Source organism: Phacochoerus africanus, chromosome 16 (genome assembly GCF_016906955.1).
Source record: "Phacochoerus africanus isolate WHEZ1 chromosome 16, ROS_Pafr_v1, whole genome shotgun sequence".
Taxonomy (NCBI): Eukaryota; Metazoa; Chordata; class Mammalia; order Artiodactyla; family Suidae; genus Phacochoerus; species Phacochoerus africanus.
In genome coordinates this window covers 10,414,694-10,434,436 of record NC_062559.1, presented here as the reverse complement: position 1 = coordinate 10,434,436, position 19,743 = coordinate 10,414,694, and the positions used below count along the sequence as shown (strand labels likewise).

Genomic DNA, 19,743 nt, shown 5'->3' with positions numbered 1-19,743 from the left:
GGCCCCTGGCCCCTCTGATCTATTTTCTGTTTCTGTAGGGTTTTGTTTTTTTGTGTTTTTTACTAGAGTTTCCTATAAATGGAATCTCATATTTCTTTTGTGTCTGGCTTTTTCTTTTCCTTTCCTTTATAGGGCTGCACCTGTGGCATATGGAGGTTCCCAGGCCAGGGGTCAAATCACCACTATAGCTGCCAGCCTACACCAGAGCCCCAGAAACACCAGATCCTTGACCCACTGAGCAAGGCCAGGAATCAAATCCACATCCTCATGGATACTAGTCAGGTTCATTACTGCTAAGCCACAATGGGAACTCCTGAATTGCTCCATATCTGGAATCAGATCACAGCTGCAGTTGCAACCAAAGCTGCAGCTGCAACCAAAGCTGCAGCTGCAACTGCAGCAATGCCATATCCTTAACCCACTGGTCCCAGTGCTCCCAAGACACAGCTGATTCCGTTGTACTACCCTGGCAACTGCAACCTTTTAAATTTTAGTTAATAATGAAGTGTTAAGGCAGAAAAATAGAATAAGTAAAATGGAAATGTCAATAGAGGGTGGAGATGGTCGACAGTGGGAATACTGGTTTGAGTTTTGGTACCGAGTTTTATGTGTCTCTGAGTGTAAAAATGACTCCTTATTTATAACATGTCCCATGTTTCGTTTGTCTGCTGTGTTTCTCATGGTTAAAGTATAACTGAGATTATAGGCTCTTGAGAGGAAGACCACAAAGTAAAGTGCCATTTGTATCGCATTATGTCGAGAGTACATGCTGTCCGGGTTCCTGACGTGGCTCGGCAGTAACCAAGCCGACTAGGACCCATGAGGATGTGGGTTCAGTCCATGGCCTCTCTCAGTGGGTTGGGGATCCTGTGTTGCTGTGGCTGTGGTGTAGGCCACCAGCTGCAGCTCTGATTCAACCCCTGGCCTTGGAACTTCCATGTGCCTTGGGTATGGCCCTAAAAAGACCAAAAAAAAAAAAAAAAAAGGGTGTATGCTGTCGACATGACTTAGCACTGTCCGTGTGGACCTTGATCACCTGGCCGGGTTACACTGGCCAGGATTTTCACGGCAAAGTTCCTCTGTCCCCTCCTTGTTATGCTGTACTCTTTGGGAGCAAGTCCCTAAGCACAGTTTATGTTTGACATGTGCAGGGACTTAACTGAGCCTCCCAAGGGGGGTTAGCTGTAGAAATCATTTGGAAATTCTTCCAACAGATTTTTTTTTTTTTTTAATGGAAACAGCATGAGTACTGAATCAGTCTAACATGTATGTTCTTTGCAGGGTGGGAAGCCCCGTAAACACCGGAAGGATCGGCTACAAGATTTAATTGATATAGGCTTTGGCTATGATGAAACAGATCCATTTATTGATAACTCAGAGGCTGTGAGTAATATGTCTTTAATATAGCAACAATTCTTTATTTGGGATAGAATTCAAGGATAAAGTAACAACATATTTCAGTAAATGTCTTTACTAACTAATCCCCTATTGATGTACAACCAAATTGTTTCCAATTTTATGTGCTTGCAAATAATTAAGCATCTGTGTACATTTATCTTTGAGTGCTTGAGTAAATATGTATGTAAGATAACTATAGAATACAAATGTATGTGTAGGGAACATTTCTAGCAGTGGAATTTATTGATCAAAGGGAATTTATATCTTGAATTTTTGTCTATATGACCAAACTTGGGCAGGTGTATTTTAAAAGGACTTCCACGTAAGAACCATTTGATCTTGAACATAGGAGCTATTGGATTAATCTGGCAGATATCTTTAAAAGGCATTTAATATTTTTATTGCTGCCACACCTTACTACAGTGGCAGTAACTGAATGCCAGCCTTTATCACAGTCTGTTTTAAGCCCTACAGCTTTTTCCTTGAAATGCTCTTTCTCTTACAAAAGGAAGAGGAATTCAGGAGAGCATTTGAAAAGTACAGCAGGGCATTGATCACACAGCAAGTCAATAAGGGCATGTCCTGTTAAGGGTTGGTAAGGGATATGTCCTTGGGTTCTTCTCGGTGCACTAGAGTGACTGAACCCTGGGATCACTATATCCTCTCGAGTGTGCAGTGACTACTTAGGATATACAGAAAGTGACACTGAGGTGGCCGTTATGCTACCTACACGTCAGTGCCTTTTTTCCTATTACTGCAGTGTTTGGTTGTGTAGGTGATGACAAGGCATGCAGCGGTAGGAGAGTGATAAGGACTTCCAGTGTGAGGCGTATGGGACACCTTGTCATATGCCTGTGTTATTTTGGTGCCCGGACGTAAACTGGTTTACCATACCTGACAGCCTAGTCTGTAGAGTACAATGTTGACAATGCCCTTTGGAGTAGAGAGGACTTCCTGTTACCAAAAAGGTGGGCAGCCTTTTTGTAGGAATGTTTTCAAGAGTCTTGACCTTGATTTGTTACTTATATATATATTTTTTTTCTTTTTTTTTGTCTTTTCTAGGGCTGCACCCACAGCATATGGAGGCTCCCAGGCAAGAGATCCAGTTGGAGCTATAGCCACCGGCCTACGTCACAGCCACAGCAAAAGCAGGATCCGAGCCATGTCTGCAACCTACACCACAGCTTACGACAACGCTGGATCCTTAACCCACTGAGCAAGGCCAGGGATCGAACCCGCAACCTCATGGTTCCTAGTTGGGTTTGTTAACCACTGCACCATGACGGGAACTCCCTGACCTTGATTTGAAGTTCAAATCAAAAGCCCTAGATTCTAGACCTCACTTGATTTCTGACTTGGTGTGGGCCAGGAGCAAGTCTTTTATTTTAAGTCTTTTGTTTTAGCATCACCCCATTTTCTCTGTTATGACTGGGTTGCCGAGCAGATTTATATACTCTGAGAATCAAGAAAATGATACACTGTAAAGTGTAAGTACTAGCGTTAAGTAGATTTCGAATTCTAAATAACCCAAGAGTTAAGGATCTGGCATTGCCATGAGCTGTGGTGTAGGTCACAGATGCGGCTCGGATCTGGCATTGCTGGGGCTGTAGGGTAGGCCAGTGGCTATTGCTCCTATTTGACCCCGGCCTGTGAACCTCCATATGCTGTGGTTGCATCCCTAAAAAGATAAAAGACAAAAAAAAAAGTGAACGGGGTCAAAAGCTACAGACTTCTGGTTGTAAAATAAAACAAGTCCTGGGAATGTACGGTGCAACTTGGTGACTGTCATCCATAATAGCGTGTTGCCTGTTTGAAAATTGCTAAAAATAAATAAATAAGTAGCCCAAGACTCGGCCATATATAAATGGACATTGCATGTTTGCAGGCTTACATAAAGATATGTTTTAAAAATTAATGTTTAATTATTTTAGAGCAGTTCTAGGTTTACAGCAAAACTGAGTGGAAGGTACAGAGATTTCCATATGCTCCCTGCCCTCACAGCCTCCCCCGTCATCAGCATTCCCCAACCAGAACGTGTGCTAGTTAATAGTTGAAGAACCTCCATTGACACATCATCACCCAAAGTCCACAGTTTACTTAGGGTCTGCTCTTGGTATTGTGCGTTCTGTGAGTTTTGACAAATATGCAATAATGCCGTGTATCTGTATCTGCCATTATATTATCGTATAGAATATTTTCACTGCCCTAAAAAAATCTGCCTTTTCATCCCTCCCTATCACCTGGCAACCATTAATCTTTTGATTATCTCCGTAGTTTTGCCTTTTCCAGAATGTCATATAGTTGGCATCATATACAGTGTAGCCTTTCATAAGCAGCATTTTTGATATTTTCCTTTGTAGCATTCAGGATATCTGAATAAAGTGCTTTTCCAACTGATTTTTGCAACCCATAATTGGATTGTGTATCAGTTTAGAGATCGGCCAGCGTTTTAAAGAAAGTGAAATAGACTGGAATGGGAGCTGCTGTTACAGTAAACCCCTGGCGCGTTACGCAGTTTTTGTTATGTGTACGTACGTGTGCATTGGGTTTTGACGTGTAGTATATTTTCTACTTAGGGTGTGGTGAAGAAAATTTGAAGGCCACTGCTTTAATAAATAAGGATAAGTTTTGTCGGTATAAGTTGTGTAAGTTACACAGTTATTGATGTTTATAGGATAAGTTAGGTCCCTGTTTTATAAGAGGAAATTGAGCCAAAACACAAGTGTTTATTGACTTGTGAAATAATTTTGGGAGTTCCCTTTGTGACTCAGCGGTTACCAACCCAACTAGTATCCAGGAGAGCGTGGGTTCAGTCCCTGGCCTCACTCAGTGGGTTAAGGATCTGGCGTTGCCATGAGCTGCAGTGTAGGTCACAGACTCGGCTTGGCATTACTATTGCTGTGGTGTAGGCTGGCAGCTACAGCTCCAGTTCACTGCTAGCCTGGGAACTTCCATGTGCCACAGATGCGGCCCTAGAAAGACAAATAATAATAAAAATTTCGTATCATTGTTCTTAACAGATTATTTGGTTCTTATTATAAAATAATTTAGAAACAAAGCAATTAATGACTCAACAAAGTAATTCTCTGTTTTTTCATTGATCGTATTGCCAGCAGGCTTTCATTGTTTGTGTATTATTCGACAGAGGGTGAAAATAATCTGGTTCTAATTAACTTTCAGAATTGTGTACTACTTATTACTATAAACACCTGAAAGTAAATGCTTTTGAAGATTATTTTTATTATAGCACTTGTGCTGCCAAATTTTTAAACACTGAAAGAAAATGTTTTTCTTTATTATTAAGAAATGATGATACCAAGCATGAGTAACACTTTTATTTTATTTTACTTATTTTTTCTTTTTAGGGCCACACTGTGGAAGTTCCCAGGTTAGGGGTTGAAGGAGAGCTGCAGCTGCCCTTCTGTACCACAGCTCACAGCAACACGGGATCCTTAACCCACTGAGTGAGGGGCCAAGGGTCGAGCCCTCATCCTCATGGATACTAGTCAGGTTGGTTTCCACTGAGCCATAGTGGGAACTCCAACACTTATATTTCGGTTAGCTTTTAAATTGCACTAGAACTTTGTGAAGTAAGTAGTATTGTTCTGGTTTCACAACTGGAAACTATTGTTTAGTTTCACCAAGATATTGACGATAAAAACTGATTTGCTCTTGGTCACAATAGGTCTTGCTGGCAGAGGATCTAATAAATCTGGTGATCAGGTTCAATATTCTATTGCCTCTTAATACATTGTACTTAAAGGGCAAAATTAAATATGCGTAAGGAGTTTGTCCTCCTGAAAAGCGTTCTGCTCAGGTGAGCTCAGCAGGACACTGCACAAGGGAGACAGTGAGCACGTCCACACTGCCTGGTAACCTGGCGAGGACTGTGTTTCCCCCACGAGGTGCTGCTCGGTATAGTGAAAGGGCTGAGAGATAGTCAGTGACTGTGATAAACTAATAGCATTACTCTGGCCAGGCTCTTAACTTCTCTGAATTTGGTTTTCACTTATAAAAATGATAAACATTTGCCCTCCTGGACCAAACGAAACAATTTATATGAAGAAGCATTACAAATTATAATGCAGTGTGCACATCCATGTAAGCAAAAAGTACACGTTTATCTTAGTGCATTACATATTTTCAAGATAATTACTCCAATCTTTTCACTTTTAATCATTGATTCACATCACTCCTTTACTTACAGATAGTACTGGATCCTTTCTTAAGGTCTTACTACCTCCAGGCCTTCGTAGTAGCCCATCAAGTGGAGCAACAAGAAAGGAGTTCATTCCTTTTTTCTTTTTCTCACTTCATTCCTTTTTGATTCAATGTGATTAAAATGTTCATTCTTTCCTTTTCCATTTTCCATGTAATTTAAAAAGATACAAGTTAAAAATCACAGCTTTCGGGAGTTCCCACTGTGGCACAGTGGCTTCACAATCTGACTGCAGCAGCTCACGTCGCTGCAGAGATGTTCATTCAATCCCTGGCCTGGCACAGTGGGTTAAAGGATCTGGTGTTGCCACAGCTGTGGCATAGATTGCAGCTGTAGCTTGGATTCAATCCCTGGTTCAGGAACTTCCATATGCCACAGGCGCAGCCATAAAATAAAATGAATAAGTAAATAAAATCACAACTTTTGTACTTGAGCCTTAATATTCTTAGAGTAACTAGTGTGTTCTGTATATTCCTTGCTCGTGGCAAAGAATTTTCCTTACAAATCTGACTTTCTTATAGACTAAGTATAGAATATATAGAGAACCCTTAAGTACACTTCTGGGGAACTCCAGGTAGCAGGTGTCTTGCTTGCTTCTATTAAATAAGTGGTTCCTTTTGTCTCGCCCACTCTGAACACCTTCATTTGGTTAAGATTGACCTTCCATTGGATGGTTGTTTTTGCTCGTCTTCATTAGGTGAGATAATGATAAACCTTAAAATCAAGGCTTAGAGGACATCAGCCTACAGTGTTATTTTAGGCCAGATCTTTTAAGCTGATCTAGACAGCTTGAGTCTCTTGTGCAGGCAAAGTACCTGGTCATTAAGGTTCCTCCCTCAGTGTATGCTTACTGAGCCAGGCAGTTCTTTTTCTACTTCCCTTTAAAACATACGTGTGCAATTTTTCTTTTATATGTTTAAAAAATATTACATAGTTATCATGCTAAGTGAAGTCAGCCGTACAATGAGACACCAACATCCAGTGCTCTCACTGACATGTGGAATCTGAAAAAAGGACAGACTGAACTTCTTTGCAGAACAGGTGCTGACTCACAGACATTGAAAAACTTGTGATCTCTGGAGGAGACAGTTTGGGGGGTGGGGGGATGTGCTTGGGCTGTGGGATGGAAATCCTGTGAAATCAGATTGTTATGATCATTATACAACCACAGATGTGATAAATTCATTTGAGTAATACAAAATTTTAAAAAGTTAATTAATAAAATAAAATAGAAGTTTAAATTTTAAACCTTTAACCTTTTAAACCCAGAAGTTCAAATTTTAGGATTTTTTTAAAATACTGAACACACTTGTGCACATCGATAAGGTTATAATACTGAATAATTTCAGTATTGTTTATCATAGCAAAAACGTGGTAACCTAAATAGCCAACATAAGGTTAATGATTAATACATAATGAAACATCCATACCATAGAATACAATATAGCCACTAAATTGAATGATGTAGATGTATATTCTGTTATAGAAAAATTTCCAAATACATTGTTGTTGTTTTTTTTTTTGTTTTTTGTTGTTGTGGTTGTTGTCGTTGTTGTTTTTGCTATTTCTTGGGCCACACTCCCGCGGCATATGGAGGTTCCCAGGCTAGGGGTTGAATCGGAGCTGTAGCCACCGGCCTACGCTAGAGCCACAGCAACGCGGGATCCGAGCCGCGTCTGCAACCTACACCACAGCTCATGGCAACGCCGGATCCTTAACCCACTGAGCAAGGGCAGGGACCGAACCCGCCACCTCATGGTTCCTAGTCGGATTCGTTAACCACTGCGCCACGACAGGAACTCCTTGAGATGCTTTTTGTATTAAAAGCAAAAGAAGGGAGTTCCCTTCATGGCACAGCAGAAATGAATCTGACTGGAAACCCTGAGGTTTGCGGGTTCGATGCCTGTATTTTGGTATAGGGCTTAAGTTTTTTTATTATTACTATTTTTTTTGTCTTTTTGCTATTTCTTGGGCCGCTCCCTCGGCATATGGAGGTTCCCAGGCTAGGGGTTGAATCGGAGCTGTAGCCACCGGCCTACGCCAGAGCCACAGCAACGCGGGATCCGAGCCGCGTCTGCAACCTACACCACAGCTCAGGGCAACGCCGGATCGTTAACCCACTGAGCAAGGGCAGGGACCAAACCTGCAACCTCATGGTTCCTAGTCGGATTCGTTAACCACTGCCCCACGACGGGAACTCCAGAACAAATACATTGTTAATGTTATTGAACAATTTACCAAACAGCCTACATAGTAAAATCGCATTAAGAAATTAAAAAAAAAAATTACATAGTTGTTCCTGCCATGGCTCAACAGTTAATGCACCCAACTAGCATCCATGAGGACGTGGGTTTGATCCCTGTCCTCGCTCAGTGGGTTAAGGATCCAGCGTTGCTGTGAGCTGTGGTGTAGGTTGTGGACACAGCTCTTCAGATCCCTCATTGCTGTGGCGGTGGTGTAGGCCAGCGGCTACAGCTCCAATTGCACCACAGGCCTGGGAACTTCTATGTGCCACAGGTGCGGCCCAAAAAAAAAAAGACAAAAAAAAATTAGGTAAAAGCTTAGAGCAGAAGAAATACCTTTATTTTTTATAATCTCTTTATGAATAAAATTGTATACCAATAGGGTAAGGAATGAAGTTTATTCATTGTCTGGACATTCACTTATTTGTTTTAATATGTTTCAGTTTCTCAAAATCGTTTGTCATTAAGAATAGCAGTGGTCCTTAAATTTTTCTCAGCAGATGATATATTTAGAATTTGCTTCCATATTCCTTTCTAAATACTGAATGATAAGAGGTCATTTCTGTTCCAGGTATTAACTTTTTCTAAATTTCTTAACAAAGATTCTCATTGCAGTTAAAATAGTTAAGATTTATGGCAAATGCTGACATGATGGGTAAATTCCTTTGTCATATTTACATACTTAAAGATAGGAGGAAATGCCTGAAACGCTTTTTTTTTCCAATCTAGTACGACGAATTAGTTCCTGCGTCTCTAACAACAAAATACGGAGGCTTTTACATCAACACCGGCACTCTCCAGTTTCGCCAAGCTTCAGACACTGAAGAAGAAGATCTCACAGACAGCCAGAAGCACAAGCCACCCAAAGTGAGTTTATCCTACACCACAGCGGCAATGAGAAGATTCATTTAAATGGATATATTGTGAATTTTCCTTGTGCTTTACAGCTGTGACTGTAAGGATGCTAACCATTGTTTAATGGATTTCTAGTTACTCTCCTGCTTTAAAATAAAATTTTGTAGGTATGGGGAAATTTATATTTACATCACAATAGAATTATAATTCCTGTTATATAATGACTGTTGATAGCCATTACTTTTACTGAAATGTAAAGAAATTTTATAGAATCTATGTACTGTATTTTGGAACTGAGTAGAATGTCTTCAGATAATTGTTTCTCGAAGTGTGAGCCAAAGACATACTTGTACCAGATCACCAAAATGTTTATTTAAAAAGTGGATTAGGAGTACCTGCTATGCCACAGTGGGTTAAGAATCTAACTGCAGGGGCTCAGGTTGCTGCAGAGGCACAGGTTAAATCCCTGGCTTAGTGCAGTGGGTTAAAAGACCCGGCCTCTGCGGCTCAGATTTAGTCCTTGGCCTGGGACCCTCCATATACCATGGCTTCAGCCATTAAGAAAAAAGCAGATTGAAAGACTTTACCTCAGATAACTAAACAAAACTAGGGGTGGGAGTTCTCATGGACCCAAAGGATCTGCATTCTTAAGAAGCAATCCTAACGCACCCTGAAATTTGAGAAAAAACACTTGTGCTGAATGCTGGATTGATAACATCAGAGGGTGAAGCAATAATACTTAGGTAAGTGCTGCATTTTATCACTTTTAGATTCCCAAAATAAAAGAAGATGATATTGAGATGAAGAAGCGCAAGCGGAAAGAGGAAGGGGAAAAGGAGAAGAAGCCAAGGAAAAAAGTACCCAAACAACTGGGGTATGTATGTGAAATTAGACCTCATAAGGGAATTAGCGTCAGAGCATGACAGGCTCTCCTTTTAGAAGGTTATATTTGGCATCAATTAATTTAGCTTAGCTGGGTCTAATTTAATATAGTATTTCTAAACCTTAGTGACCTGTTAACTTTTATTGTAATAATGTTGTATTTGTTAATAAGTAGAAGTCAAGGTGTTTTACATCAGATTTACAGATTTGCTTTGTTAAGTATTTTGCTCATTACAACGTTTTACTAACAGCCAATTTGGAAAGATCGTATAAACATTGAACAAGTTGTCTTAATCATTTTGTGCTAAAACTAAGCTTAGATGCCTAGGGAAGAGAATTGGTAGTAGTCTCTGTATAAACAATTTATGGTTGTTTCAGTATTTTTAAGGAAATCATTGATTTTATTTAGCTTTTTTTTTTTTTAATGGCTGCATCTGTGGCATATGAAAGTTCCCAGAGCACAGATTCAATCTGACCTTCACCACAGCTATGGCAATGCCAATCCCTTAACCTACTGCTCTGGGCCAGGGATCGAACCTACACCTCTGCAGCTGCCTATGCGGCTGCAGTAGAATTCTTTACCCACTGCACCACAGTGCCAATGCCTATTTAGCTATTCTTTTTTTTTTTGGCTTTTTGGCTTTTTGCCTTTTCCAGGACCGCTTCCTGTGGCATGTGGAGGTTCCCAGGCTAGGGGTTGAATTGGAGCTGTAGCCACTGGCCTACGCCACAGCCACAGCAACGCCAGATCCGAGCCGCGTCTGCAACCTACACCACAGCTCACGGCAACGCCGGATCCTTAACCCACTGAGCAAGGCCAGGGATCAAACCCGCAACCTCATGTTTCCTAGTCAGATTCATTAATCACTGCACCACAATGGGAACTCCTTAGCTATTCTTAATGCTTATTTATTTAGGTAATAACACTGCCTCTAAAAGTCAAGTAGAAGGAGTTCCCATTGTGGTTCAGTGGGTTAAGAATCCAGTATTGTCTCCATGAGGATGTTGGGTCGATCTTTGGTCTTGCCCAGTAGTTTAAAGATCTGGCATATCTGCAAGCTGCAGCATAGGCCAGCTGCTGCAGCTCTGATTCAGCCCCTAGCCGGGGAACTTCAGCATGTTGCAGGTGTGGCCATAAAGAGAATAAATAAATGAATAAATAAATGTCAAATAGAATTTCTCAAAAGTCATAAGAATAAGGAGTTTGTTCTTTGTAGTTATAAAACTACCAATTTCCCCTACTTCTCTATGGCTTTTTTTGGTAGAACCAAGGGACAGAAGCTTGTAAAAGTGTGTATTTTCCTCCCCCCTCCGTAGCAGCAGAGGTGCATCTGAATTTTGTGCTAAAAACATGAGATTATAGTGATCCCTTAATGACTTGAGTCATTCAGAAATTACGAAGATAAAAAGATATGAATGGAGTTCCCTAGTGATTTAAAGATCTGGTCTTGTCACTGGTGTGGCTTGGGTCACTGCTATGGCATGGGTTTGATCCCTGGCCCGGGAATTTTCACATGCTGAGGCACAGCCATAAAAAAAAAAAAACTACTACTGGAGTTCCCATCGTGGCGCAGTGGTTAACGAATCCGACTAGGAACCATGAGGTTGCGGGTTTGGTCCCTGCCCTTGCTCAGTGGGTTAAGGATCCGGCGTTGCCGTGAGCTGTGGTGTAGGTTGCAGATGCGGCTCGGATCCTGCGTTGCTGTGGCTCTGGCGTAGGCTGGCAGCTGCAGCTCCAGTTAGACCTGGGAACCTCCATATGCCGCTGGAGCGGCCCAAGAAATGGCAAAAAGACAAAAAAAATACTACTAATGGTTTGTTTTTGTTTTGTTTTTGTTTGTTTTTGTTTTTTTTTGGGGGGGGGACCACACCTATGGCATGTGGAAGTTCCCAGGGTAGGGGTTGAATCAGAGCTACAGCCACAGCAATGCCAGATCTGAGCCGCGTCTGCAACCTGTACCACAGCTCATGGCAAAACCGGATCCTTAACCCAGTGAGCGAGGCCAGTGATCAAACTTGCGTCCTCCTGGATACTAGTTGGGTTTGTTACCGCTCAGCCACAATGGGAACTCCTCCTAATGGGTGCTTTAAAAATGTTCATTCTTTGTCAGTACACTTCAAAAACAAAGACTGTAAGTAATTAATGCCTTTTATAGAATTTATCATTTTCTCGAATTTATAACATTCATTCAGTGGATACTTACTGAGTGCTTGCTGTATATCAGACACTGTCTGCATTTTGGATGTATAACAGTAAATGAAACACAGGCCTACCTTCAAGACACTAAAAATCTTGTAGGTTCTGTAGTACACATAGAAGCGTATAAACTGTAGAATTTAGAAAAGACTTTTAGAGAAAGCAATGGCTAAACTGAGACAACCCTTTCCTCATAGTCCCCATAGACAGAAAGTTGTCTTTGAAAATTATACATATCTCTCAGATAGCCTCAGTAGGCTATTCCTAGAATGAAAGTCAAAAATGATGAGAAGGTAGGAGATGGAGTAGAGTCTGGCTAGGAGGTCCCATCGTGGCTTAGTGGTTAATGCATCTGACTGGTATCCATGAGGATGCGGGTTCAATCCCTGGCCTTGCTCAGTCAGTTAAGGATCCAGCGTTGCCGTAAGTGGTGTAGGTCGCAGAGGTGGCTCAGATCCCACGTTGCTGTGGCTGTGGCTGTGGCATAGGCTGGCAGCTACAGCTCCAATTCAGCCCCTAGCCTGGGAACCTCCATGTGCCATGGGTGCGGCCCTAAAAAAGACCCCCCCCCCCAAAAAAAGAATAGGGTCTGGCTAGATGGCATGGTGATGAATGAAGGCTTCTAGATCGACACAGAGGATTTTGCATTTCTTTGGCAGTTAGCATGAGCTGCCTGGGGTACCAGTTTGAAGGTGTACTATTTAGGCCTCTCTGGTTGTACATCAACTCTGTTTTCAGCAAAAGTGCATTTCTTCCCTTTGTTAGTTCTTCAGGTGACTGCTTTATAGATATGCTAAAGAATGAACATTCCAAAAAGAGTAGTAAGTTTTAACTTCATATGCTTTAATAAACCAGAGCTCTATTCAGTTTTATTTATTTCTCTTGACTTTATTCCTTTCATTTTCTTCACTCTATTGACCTGTTATAAGTGACAATGAAGATGCATTGTACAAGTGTAAGTTAGTAACAAATTTGTTTTCTCACCTGTCAAAGGATTAATTCTGTGCCTATCTATTTATGTGGGGTTTGTAATCTTTAAAATCATACATAGCCTAACTGCTCGCTCTTTTCTTCACAGAGTTGTGGCTCTAAATTCACACAAATCAGAAAAAAAGAAGAAACGTTATAAAGATTCTCTTTCTCTAGCTGCCATGATACGAAAATTTCAAAAGGAGAAGGATGCGTTAAAGAAGGAGTCTAACCCTAAAGTCCCAGTGACCTTATCGACTTCCTCTCTGAATAAAGCTCCCTCTGCTGCTGCAGCACTGGGAAATGATGTCTCGGAACTCAGTCTGAATAGTGCTGGTCCAGACCTCCCCATTTTTGTTAGCACAAATGAACATGAACTATTTCAGGAAGCTCAGAATGCCCTCGAGATGCTAGATGATTTCGACTTTGACAGATTACTGGATGCTGCTTCTAACGGTAGCCCCCTCTCTGAATCAGGGGGAGAGAATGGAAATACCACCCAGCCAACCTATGCCTCTCAGGTTATGCCCAAGGTGGTACCTACACTCCCAGAGGGTCTACCTGTCCTTCTTGAAAAACGTATTGAAGACCTCCGTGTAGTAAGTTGGATAATTCTCTTGCTTTTTTATTTGCTGCACAAATGTAGCAATAAATGCTTATTTTAAACAAAATAACTGATAATCCTAACTCCCTTATAAATTACCTTCTGTATTTCCTTTTAAGTATTGGCTATATGCATAGGCTTTGTCTTTTGTATAGAATATGTACATATTATGTAACTGTAGTTATAACATGGCTATGTTGATTGCTTCATTATCTCACTTCATCTTGTAAATATTTTTTTCTGCATGCATTTCGTAAGTACACTTTTTATTGGCTTACATAGTAATGTAAAGAAAACAGAGGGAAGGAGCAAATAGTCACATTGCAGAAGTGTACTTGAACTTGATCCAAGTTCACAACTGACAATTAGTTTTTCTACAGTTGATTTTACCAGCTAGTCCTTTCCAGTTAATCAGCAGTAAGCATGCATTGTGTTCTCACTAGGACAAGCTTTTTTTCTTTCTTTTTTTCTTTTTAGGGCCACAGCCATAGCATATGGAGGTTCCCAGGCTAGGGGTCCAGTTGGAGCTACAGCTGCCGACCTACACCACAAGCTCACCGCAAAGCCAGATCCTTAACCCACTGAGTGAAGCCAGGGATCGAACCTGCATCCTCGTGGATCCTAGTCAGGTTCATTAACCACTGAGCCACAAAGGGAGCTCCAGGGACAAGCTTTTAAGAGTTGAGTTTTAGCATGTCACAGTGGATTCCTCCCCCAATTGACTTGGATTCCTAATCTGCAGTTCGTTTAACTAGCTGCAGATCTGGGTATGTCATTACATTTCTCCTTTTAATCTCAGGGAGATATTATTTTGACTTAAAATGTTCTAAACCTAGCCTAAAATGCCTTTTTTTGGGGGTGGGGGGCCTTTCCGAGGCATATGGAGTTCCTGGGCCAGGGATCAGATCCAAGCCAAAGGCATACCTAAGACGCAGCTGTGGCAACACTGGATCCTTAACCCACTCTGCCCGACTGGGGATCTAACCTGCGTCCCAGCACTCCCAAGCCACCACTGATCCCATTGTACCACAGTGGGAACCCCTAAAAGGCCCTTTAAAAAAATTATTTCAGCATATTTATCTGAATCCATGTCTTATTTTAGTCCTCTTTTTTGTCCAGATTACAGAAGTTGTACACTCAGTACAAAATGTATTTTATTCTTAGCAAAAGATCTCACATAATCAGACATTCCCCACCCCCAGGAGAAATAATCACTCTTAAATTACTTATTTTTCTGGGTTTTAATCCATGCATTTGCAAATATTATATTATTAAAAATAATTATTAATAGAAGTATAATGTATGGACTATTTTATAACTTGTGTCTTTCTCCTAGGGTTATAGTAATCTATTTAAATCACATTTTAAATTTATTGATCATCCAGTGTTGTATTTTCTCAACTCTTTCTAAATTTTAGATATCTGAGTAAGAACTTTATCTTATTTTTCCAACAATTGACTCATGGATTCTATTTATCAGTTTTATTCTTTTTTCTATTTCTTGTTCTTTAGCATTTCTTCTGGGATTGTGGCTTATTAATTCTCTTATATTTTTACTTATTTTAAGGTGCTTTGTTAGTTCAGGACTTAGAAAATTGTGTTCAAGTATCTCACTGCCAGTGTTTCTTAGGTTATAACTTGTATTTACCATAGTTTTCACTTTGTTTATTTCTCTGCTGTGTTGTTTGTTGGCCCCGTGTGAGATTCCTGATGACTCAGTTTCTGTTGTGATGCTTATCATCTGAAAGTGACCCTTTCTGTGCTGTTAATACTTTTCATCTCAAATTCAACTGTAGACTCCTTTCTCTTTGTTTTTGCATGGAATAGCTTTTCCCGTCATTTACCTTAAATCTTTCTGAGTTCCTTTATTTTAGCTCTTTCTCTTATAGACAACATATAAGTATAAATTCGTTTATCGACCTCATCTGCATCTTTTTTCTTTTAACAAATGATTTTCGGTTACCTGCCGTTGTTGTAATGATATAATTCATCTTTATTCTGTCATTTTCTTTTATTCTCTTTTATTGCTCCCTCCTCCTCCTTTGTTTTTCATTCTTTTGCTATTTTTTGAAAAGTATACAATCATCTTATTTATTAAATAGTTTTTAATTTAATCTTCCTAACCACTCTATATATGAAGTATAGGTTTTCTTTCCTTTTATGGTTGAGAAACTGGAATTCCCTTCATGGCTCAGCAGAAATGAATCTGACTAGTAACCATGAGGATGAAGATTCGGTCCCTGGTCTCACTCAGTGGGTTAAGGATCTGGCATTGCCACGAGCTGTGGTGCAGGTCACAGACACGGCTCAGATCTAGCATCGCTGTGGCTGTGGTGTAGGCTAGTGGCTACAGCTCCGATTAGACCCCTAGCCTGGGAACTTCCATATGCCGCAGCTATGGCCTTAAAAAGACAAAAAAAAAGAAACGAAACTTAAGTTGAGGTAGGTTAAATAGCTTGGTCTGTCCACACAACTACTAAGTGGGGGAGCCCAAATTTAACCTTAGAGGTTCCCCTGATTCCAAAGTACATGCTTTTTGCTGTCTCGTGTTGCCCCGTCCCTAAAGTCTTTAGATTCTTTTATGTTTTACATTAAAGAGTGTTAGGAATAAAATCCAGGTTTTTCAGGATGTAATTCATAGTTATTGTTTATTTGGCAAAAACCTATACTGTTTATTGAGTGCAGTGCTACTGAGACCTGCAACGTCACGAGACACTGCTTAGCATTCAGGAGATAGTGCCCTAATGGTGTGTATACTGTGAAATCTAATCCTCCGACAGTCATGTGAGGTGGTATTCTTCCATTTAATAGATGAGGACACTAAGATTCAAAAAGGTTAAGGGAAGTGCCCAAGGCCACATAATTTTTAAGTGGCTGAGCTTTGATGCAAAGTCAAGTTTTAAAGGCAGGACCATCAAGCTCTATAGCTTGTACTCTGTCCACTGTGTTATATGCCATTCACTCTCACTTAATAACCAAAATTGATTAGTAGTGAGTGTTTTAGTCTTATAAGGCACTGTGATAGCTCTTATACTAAAAACTCATCTCTTTCTGTAGTAGCTGTGCCAGGATTAAACCAACTATTTCCTAACCTCTTAGTAGGAAATTATCAATTAGAATATTCATTTCACTTACTAATGTATCTGTGAATTCTGTGAGATGGTATTTTTTTAAATCAAGAAATGAGGATTCATCCTTGGCTTAAAATGCTCATGTTTGTCTGATAAGGACTTTCTTTTTTTTTTTTGCCATTTCTTGGGCCACTCCCACAGCATATGGAGGTTCCCAGGCTAGGGGTCTAATCAGAGCTGTAGCTGCCGGCCTACACCACAGCCACAGCAACGTCGGATCCTTAACCCACTGAGCAAGAGCAGGGATTGAACCCGCAACCTCATGGTTCCTAGTCGGATTTGTTAAACACTGCGCCACGACGGGAACTCCAGGACTTTCTTCTTGTTGCTCTTCTTTCACTTTGTAATTTCTTCCATTATTTAACCTCTTGACTTCTTTTGATTCTCTTTTGTGAAGTTTAGTTTTTCTGTCTTTCTTCCTGTTTCTGCTTCCTCCACATAACCACTCTTCATCCTTTCTAAAAAGCACTGAGTCATATCTCAGAAATTTTCCTCTTCTGTTTACGTCATGGGAAGTTGTGAAACAGTGTAAAATTGTCAGTCTACCTATTGAGAGAGTCAGTGTATAGCTGAACCAAGGCTGGCTGCAGCAAGCCAAGTATCTTTGTACAGGGTGGCACAGTTGAAGTCAGAAAGCTTCTGCTCTGAGGTCAGGCGGCATCCACCACTTTCTAGCTGTGCAATTTGGTGCCATATCATGTAATTGCTGTAGGATTTATTTGTTAGTAAAATGGGAGCTATAATGCCAATATCTTTGGCTGGCATGAGGATTAAACATGATAATAAATGTAATAGATAGACTGTGAGACGCACGGTTAGACAATATTATCTTATAGAAAGTGAGACATCTGCTTTCTGTTACCTTGGAGATCACAGCAAGAATTAATAAACAGGAGTTCCTGTTGTGACTCAGTGAGTTATGAACTTGATGAGTATCCGTGAAGATGTGGCTATGATTCCTGGCCCCCCTCATTGGGTTAAGGACCTGGCATGGCTGTGGCTTAGGCTGGCAGCTGCAGCTCCAATTCGACTCCTAGCCCAGGAACTTTCATGTGCTGCGGGTGCGCCCCTAAAAAGCAAAAAAAAAAAAAAAAAAATTACTAAACAAACTTTACAGATTCTCAAAAATACACAAGACATCTGTAGCGCTAAAAATTCTTATATGTGTAATTTTTTTAATTTAGGAAGCTTCAACAAGGTTCAATACAGACCTAACAGGAAGGAATGTTTTGTATGCTAAATTTTGTTTTATCATTCTTTAATTGCTTACTTGTGCCAGGTACTATGCTAGGATACAAAGTGAAGTAAACCATAGCCCCACCCGCAAGGAGCTTATTCTGTAATAAGTAGATGTGGATGCAAATAATGTGTGTATTGAGAGTCATATTGACAATCTTGTGTTTCTCTAGGCTGCCAAACTTTTTGATGAAGAAGGAAGGAAAAAATTCTTTACACAGGATATGAATAATATTCTTCTGGAGTAAGTAATTTTCTTCTTTGATTAAAAAAACCTTAAAAATTATGTAAACCTTAGAAATTAAAAAATATAGTAGGCTTTTGAGATACAGAGGCCAACTGGTTGGCTCGTCTCATGCATTAGCTCTTCCCTTCTGGCCTCGCAGCATGTGCTCTTAACATTTGTTTCTTAGCAAAATTATGCTCTGCATATGTTGGTTCTCCAGACCCCTTACGATAATCAAAGCTTCCAGTATTAAAACTGTCAGAGCACATGACCAGTGTATAGTTTGAATATTATCCTAGACTTCGCTGCATTTTTTGGAAGTTCCCTTGTGGCACAGTGCGTTAAGGATCCAGTGTTGTCACTGCAGTGACTTGGGTTGCTGCCGTGACACGAGTTCCATCTCCGGCTGGGAACTTCCACATGTTTTGGACACAGCCCCCCAAAAAATGCATTTCTTTTTTGTCACATTATAAACATTCATAGCCAAATGGAAAGAATGGTTTAATGAAGAATCATCATTGCGGGGTAGGAGGGAGGCAGGGTGGAGAAGATGGATGTTAGATTAGAAAGGAGAAGGTGAAGGCTGATGTAAGATATAAATCATATTTAAATTAGTGATAATTTTTACCCTTAGCCAGAGTTGGTTATTAATGAAGTTGTAGGTTCTAAGATTGTGGTCAAATAAGCTGTACTTATAAACCTGTTAGCTTATAAATTTTGACCTCGTTCTAGAAATTGAGTATGTAATTGACTGCAGGCAGAACTGGGCAAAAAAGAAGTGGTCTCAGGAAAGCAGCAGATTCCTCGCTGATGAAAATAACGTCTGCCTACTTTTGGTGGTTCAGTAGCATCACCAACAAAGAGACATGGAAATGTTTCCAGTACTGTGATGCCGGTTTTTAAAATATATAATGGAGATAGTTTCTCACGAGGTATAAAGGATGGATTGGCTTATTGGTTTTGATAACTATTTTAATTAACACAATCTCTCATTCTCCTGGAGCACTTAAAAAAAATCTTTTTCGGGAGTTCCCGTCGTGGCGCAGTGGTTAATGAATCCGACTAGGAACCATGAGATTGCGGGTTCGGTCCCTGCCCTTGCTCAGTGGGTTAAGGATCCGGCTTTGCCATGAGCTGTGGTGTAGGTTGCAGACGCAGCTCAGATTGTGCATTGCTGTGGCTCTGGCGTAGCCCGGCGGCTGCAGCTCCGATTTGACCCCTAGCCTCGGAACCTCCATGTGCCTCTGGAGCGGCCCTAGAAAAGGCAAAAAAAAAAAAAAATCCTTGGGACATAATATCTCAAATATAGTAGGCATCTCTGTTAATCCCGCCCATGTCTGTCCTAAAACAAATCCTCTAGTTTTTTGGAGCCCATCTACTTTTCATTTCACAGAGAATGTGCCTCTAATTGTATAAGCCCTAGTGTTCATAGTTGAAATTTTTCCCTTTTATTTTTTTAGTTATTTTGTGCGTGTGTGTGTTTTTGCCATTTCTAGGGCCGCTCCCGCAGCATATGGTGGTTCCCAGGCTAGGGGTCTAATCGAAGGTACAGCTGCCATTTATGCCACAGCAACACAGGATCCGAGCCCTGTCTGCGACCTACACTACAGCTCACGGCAACGCCGGATCCTTAACCCACTGAGCAAGGCCAGGAATTGAACCTGCAACCTCATGGTTCCTAGTTGGATTCGTCAACCACTGAGCCACAACAGGAACTCCGAAATTTTTCCCTTTTAGTCACTTTCTTAAGCCCCCCGCCGTCTTTTCTTCCCCTCTCCTGAAC

General features: G+C 40.7%; 1 protein-coding gene across 4 annotated transcripts in view; it reads left to right on the top strand.

Annotated features, from left to right (window-relative positions):
* Positions 1–19,743, top strand: part of UBN2 (ubinuclein 2) — an 81,537-nt gene that overhangs the window by 22,626 nt on the left and 39,168 nt on the right. For all 4 annotated transcript variants that reach the window (XM_047762951.1, XM_047762949.1, XM_047762953.1 and 1 more), the window contains exons 3-7: positions 1,282–1,383; positions 8,590–8,727; positions 9,486–9,589; positions 12,873–13,362; positions 17,908–17,978. In XM_047762951.1, coding sequence (XP_047618907.1) covers positions 1,282–1,383; positions 8,590–8,727; positions 9,486–9,589; positions 12,873–13,362; positions 17,908–17,978 — 905 coding nt within the window. The remainder of the gene's footprint in view (positions 1–1,281; positions 1,384–8,589; positions 8,728–9,485; positions 9,590–12,872; positions 13,363–17,907; positions 17,979–19,743) is intronic.